This window comes from Echinops telfairi, unplaced genomic scaffold (genome assembly GCF_000313985.2).
Source record: "Echinops telfairi isolate 266 unplaced genomic scaffold, ASM31398v2 ScPeMD7_23;HRSCAF=83, whole genome shotgun sequence".
NCBI classification, from domain to species: Eukaryota; Metazoa; Chordata; class Mammalia; order Afrosoricida; family Tenrecidae; genus Echinops; species Echinops telfairi.
This window is the reverse complement of record NW_022103920.1, coordinates 54,078,595-54,083,928: the sequence shown is the minus strand read 5'-3', so window position 1 is coordinate 54,083,928 and position 5,334 is coordinate 54,078,595. Positions and strand designations below refer to the sequence as shown.

General features: G+C 44.1%; 1 protein-coding gene across 13 annotated transcripts in view; it reads right to left on the bottom strand.

Annotated features, from left to right (window-relative positions):
- ADAM22 (ADAM metallopeptidase domain 22) overlaps positions 1–5,264 on the bottom strand; it is a 278,417-nt gene extending 273,153 nt beyond the window's left edge. For all 13 annotated transcript variants that reach the window (XM_030885248.2, XM_030885251.2, XM_045289018.1 and 10 more), the window contains exons 1-2: positions 5,180–5,264; positions 4,550–4,713 (exon numbers count right to left, since the gene is read on the bottom strand). In XM_030885248.2, the coding sequence (XP_030741108.1) occupies positions 4,550–4,713; positions 5,180–5,264 (249 nt within the window). The remainder of the gene's footprint in view (positions 1–4,549; positions 4,714–5,179) is intronic.
- Positions 5,265–5,334: the final 70 nt, after the last annotated feature.

Sequence of the window (5,334 nt, the reverse complement as noted above, 5' to 3'; positions counted from 1 at the left end):
CCTGAAGGGATCATCCGTCCTGGATTCCCTGTGTTTCCAGTTCCTATCTGTACCAGTGTACATCCTCTAGCCAGATTTGTATGGTAGAATTGGGATCATGATAGTGGGTGGAGGGAAGCATTTAAGAAAGTTGTATGTTTCATCGTTGCTACACTGCACCTGACTGGCTCGTCCCTCCCTGCGACCCTTCCGTAAGGGGATGGATATCCAGTTGCCTACAGATGGGCTTTGGGTCCCCAACCCACACTCCCCCTAACTCACAATGATATGATTTTTTTGGTTTTTGATGCCTGATACCTCACCCCTTCCACACCTCGTGATCACATAGGCTGGTGTGCTTCTTCCAAGTGGGCTTGGAATTAATGTTATTTAACAAAGATTCATATAGTGTTTACTACTTGCCCAGCAATATTCTAAGTGCTTTATAAATATTAACCCATTATATAATATTTCTAGTATACTCAGTCCCTAAGTTCTTGTGATGCTTATGGGTTATGTTAATTGACATTTACCAATTAATAAAAGTGAACAATCACTGTTCGAAAGTGAAAGTATTCATTTCCAACTATTAGGACTATCCCACGTGAACATGAATCTAGTCAGGTAACTTTCCTTAATGAAGTCCTATGGAGGTTTCCCACTACTGGAAAACAAAATTCATCACCAAGTCATGAAGTTATGTAGCTTCTATACCCCCCAGCGTGCCTGTTTCATCTCATCTGCCCATAAAATCCTAACTATTTAGGAGTTACAAAACATGTGTCCTGAATCCTAACCCTACACTTTCTGTTTTATAAGCCCTTCTTCCCATCTTTAACCGGAGAAATTCTTCTTACCATCAGTATACTACTCAGAAAAATCACTGCTCCCTGAAAGCCCTCCTTGATCACCCACATGATTAAGTAGAGTCTGCTCTGCTCACACCGCTCTCTGCATTTGCCTGCAGCATAAGGTATTGAATGACAGCATGTCATTGCTCCGTGACTCATCTATCTCCCCACGTACCTGTGAACTCCTTAAGGCTACACCAGAAAACCATTCTGATTTTATTTCTGAAGTAGAAAAGAAGTTGCTAAAAACATGCATCGTTATCTGCTGTTGTTCGGTGCTGTCAAGTTGGTTCCCCCTCATAGTATGACTATCTAAATGCCATAAATTATATCTGTTGAACGAAGTAAAAGATACCATGTACAACTTGTACTCAAAAAACCAAACTCACTGCTCTTGAGTTGATTCTGACTCAGAGCAGCCACTTAGGCTTTTGGACCTCAATGGACAGCTTTCAGGGAAACTACAAACCAAAATCAAACATACGGCCATTGAGTGGATTCCGATCAGCAATCTTAAAGGACAGGGTAGAACTGCACTGTGGGCTTCTGATTCCATAACTCTTTATGGGAGTAGAAAGCCCAGTCTTTCTCCCACAGAGACGTTGGTGGTTTCCCACTGCTGATCTTGCAGTTAACAGCCCAACGTGTAACCACTGCACCACCAGGGCATTTTCAGGGAAACTCTCAAAAAACTCTCAAGCTCACTGCCAACAATTGCAATGCTGACTTATTGACCCTACAGGACAGGATAGAACTACTGCCCCTATAGTTTCCGATATTGTAACTCTTTACAAAAGTAGAAAGCCCCATCTTTCTCCCAAGGAATAGCAGGTGGTTTCCAACTGCTGGCCTTGCTGTTAGCAGCCAGTTTTGGAAACTCACAGGGGCAGTTCTACTCAGTCCAATGACATCACTATGACTAAAAATCCACTCGATAATAGTGAGTTTTGTTTTGTTTTGTCTTAGGGAAATTAGAAATACCAAACTGCGAGAACTCCTTAGCTTAACAATACGAAGAGTTGACCTACTGCAAAATTCAGTCTTCGTTATCAGTGATTTCCATTGGTAGTCTAAGGAGCATAGTAAATGCAAGGGCTTCCAAGTAATCTAAGAAGCCCTCGTGGTACTGGCCACAAGGTCAGGGGTTCAAACCCACCAGCTACTCCACAGGACAAAGATTTTTGCCACAGAAACTCTTTATAGGATCATCATCATAGGTAGAATCAACTCAATAGCAGTGTACCCTAGCGTCCTCCCGCTCAGGTGATCTAGACAGGTAATTAATACATACCATGTGTACTTGCCTATAAGCCAGGCACTGGTATAATTTCTTACATCAATGGGTAATAAAAATTACACCTATGGCAAGGCAGTACCTTTACTTTCATTTCTGATTTGAATAACATACTGTCTAATGTAAACCCTATTAATTCATTCGTACCTCACCCAAAGCCAATCATTCTTTCCATAAGGTTTATTGCTTTACGTAGAAAAGAAGCCAGGTATCGTCTGCCCGATTAGAAAGGTCTCTGTGCCAAAACACTGGAGAAATGTGCGCCAAATGTGGAATAAATGAAGGAGCACTGGGCTGTGAGTGATCTTTCAAAAGACAGAGAAGGACCCAAGGTGCCTGAAGACAACATTACCTACATGGGACCGAGACTTGAGTCTCCAGGTTCACTCCTGTGCTCTTCTTTCTCTGCATCTCTCCGCCCCTCTGTGCCCCTTCCTCTCCCGGTAAGCGTGTGTTTTAAACCACTATGTCAGCAAAGTTCAGACTGTGGGAGATGCTATAGGACACAAGACCCCATGTCTTCAAGGAATAATTTGCAAGGATAAAAACATAGGCATGGAAGGGCAAAAGCTGTTATGTTAAAAACTAGCCAAAAAACAGAATAAAACACATACACAAAAATCAACTAGCTGTGATCTCTAGACATTAATTAGATCCTGATTCAAACAAAAATAAACACAGACACACATATTTATGAAACAAGTGTAAATGTGAAAAGTCTGGATATCTAATTATTTTTTAAACATAAAAACATTATAGTTACTTTTTACGACTCATCTTTTAGAATTATATTCTGATTTTTTTCTTAATGAAATGGTGTATCTGGAGTTTGCTTCCTGGTAATACAGGAAAGAGAAGAATATAGTTAAAGTTCAGAGGAAACAAAATTAGCTGTGAGTTGCTGACTGTGGAACCTGTGGGCTCAACACTAGTCTGTCTACTTGTATATGTGTTTGAAATTTTTATGGGTATAAGTACACGTGAGAATATTCCTCTACAGAAATAATCCTAATTTACCGAAATGTAAGAGAGACACTGTTTCCTGCCTCTTCAGTTTTACCACAAAACAAGGCTAAATTGATAGTGAAAAGAAGTATTTAATCAAACAATAATTTGAATGATAAAATTGTATATTAAAAGTTAGATTAGATTTTCTATGTAAATCTAGATTAGCTTTAAAATTTATATTAAATTCTAGATGAGATTTTCTACAATAATGTAACTTTGAAAGATATTTCTGTAGCCCGTTAGGCCAAATTCCTACCTTATAATAAATTTTAATAACAATGAGTACAAGAAGTATTCTAAAATTGATTATGATGATTGTACAACTCTTTTCAATATGACTGAATCCTGAATTGTGTGATATGTGAATTATATGCCAATAAAACTATTAAAATAATATAAAAGTACAGAAAAAAATTTAATAAAATTAAGTATTTGACTTTAATTACAGATTTAAACATTAAGCTTCTACTTATACATATTTACGTATACAGATAACTTACTATTAATTATTACATCAACATTATACACCCTAGAGTATTAATGAGTGCTTATGCATGTGAAAACGGTCCACTTGCTATTCTTTTACTGAAATCAACACAAAATTTCAACTACATGAACAAGCCCTTTCTAATTATCTGCTATAGTTAGGGAGGGGGATACCAGGTTGATGTATATAAGTACACCAAAGATTCACATCACCTCAAAAATTTACTTAAGTTACCCAGTAAGTTCAAAATCATTTCCAGGCATATCTGCATATGTAATATTGATCTATATTTGGGTACAGTGGTAAATTTATTTTTTTTCTAAATTTACACAATTTCTAAATACCCAATCAGCATCACAGCCCTAATTATATCAAGGGTACCGCTGCAAAAGATGAAAAGAGGTTTTCTGGGCAGAGAGGTGAGTGGGCACAACTCTTCTGTCCACAAATCAGACCGCGCTAACAATCTTACCGCTTAGCTTATTTTTAGGGTCTGAGTTGCAGTAAGGGTGTGTAGCCTTGCTTTTGTCAGACTTTCTACAGCCTTCCAACCTAGAGTTACACCGCTGGCAAAGGCTTCTCTTTGAAGAGCAAAACAACAATCATGATGCAAACCCTGCCCAAATACCTTCTCTCTTTTCCTGTGGGCACAGCTTTTGCTTGACAGCCGGGGGCCTCTTCGCTCTGGGCTGTTGGTGGGGGCACGTCGAACAAAGTCAACCAACCTCAAGCACAGCCCCCCCGCCCTGAGGTTCTTTGAGTTCCTTCTCGTCCCCCTTCTTTCTTTTTTTTTCTTCTTTTTTTAACTGGGAGCGCCAGCGAAGACTCGCATTAGGATTGTGCTCATTTTACCAAAGACATCCCGTCTCCGCGGCAACCGAAAACCGCGCCGCACCGCGCACCCCCACCCAGCCCCGCTGCGCCTCTCACCTGCCCGCCGCCAGGGTCGCCCCGCACCCGCGTCTCTAGCGCGCCGCGCCGAGTTTCGTCCTCGCCGCCGCCGGAGCGATAGACGAGCCGGAGTGGCACGATGCTCTGGCGCTGCAGGAAGCCGTGCTCGGTCCTCCTCTCCAGCTCCGTCAACGAGGCGTCTCCTCCAGGCAGAGAGGGAGCGGATAAGAGCGGAGCAAACACGAAAATCCCACCCTGAGCCACGCGCGTCCACCCTGCGGGGCTACGTGTCCTCCGCGGAGCTGCCCGCGCCCCTCCCGGACCTCGCCTGGGAAAGACGCAGCGAGCCACCGGGCGGAGCGCCCTGGACCAGCCGGTCTCCGAGCATCCCCGACCGGCCGGGGCCCGAGGCAGGGCGCCCCTGGCCCACCTTCCCCGTTCTTCTGCAAAAGAAGCCAAAGGCATCGGCCTGAAAGCTTCGGATGCTCCGTGCGCCCCCGGCCTCCACCAAAAACATACATATTTTTGCTCCACCTCCCGCCGCCCTTCCAAATAAAAATCGCCCTGCTCACTCCGTAAATAGGGGGGCGTCCCTTTCTCTGCGCCCCGGGGCTGCACATCTTCCCGGGAAACGAGCCGTCCCGTGGGCACTGAGGGAGGCGAACTTACCTGCCTGGCCGCAGCGCACCGGAGACCAGGTCCCCAAGGCGCAGAGCAGCAAGAAGGGCACCGCGGCAGCCGCCGCCGCCTGCATGGTGCTGCCCGCCCGCCTCGCCGCCGACGCTCGGCTCCTCCTGGGCAGTGGGGGCTGGCGCCCTCGCCCG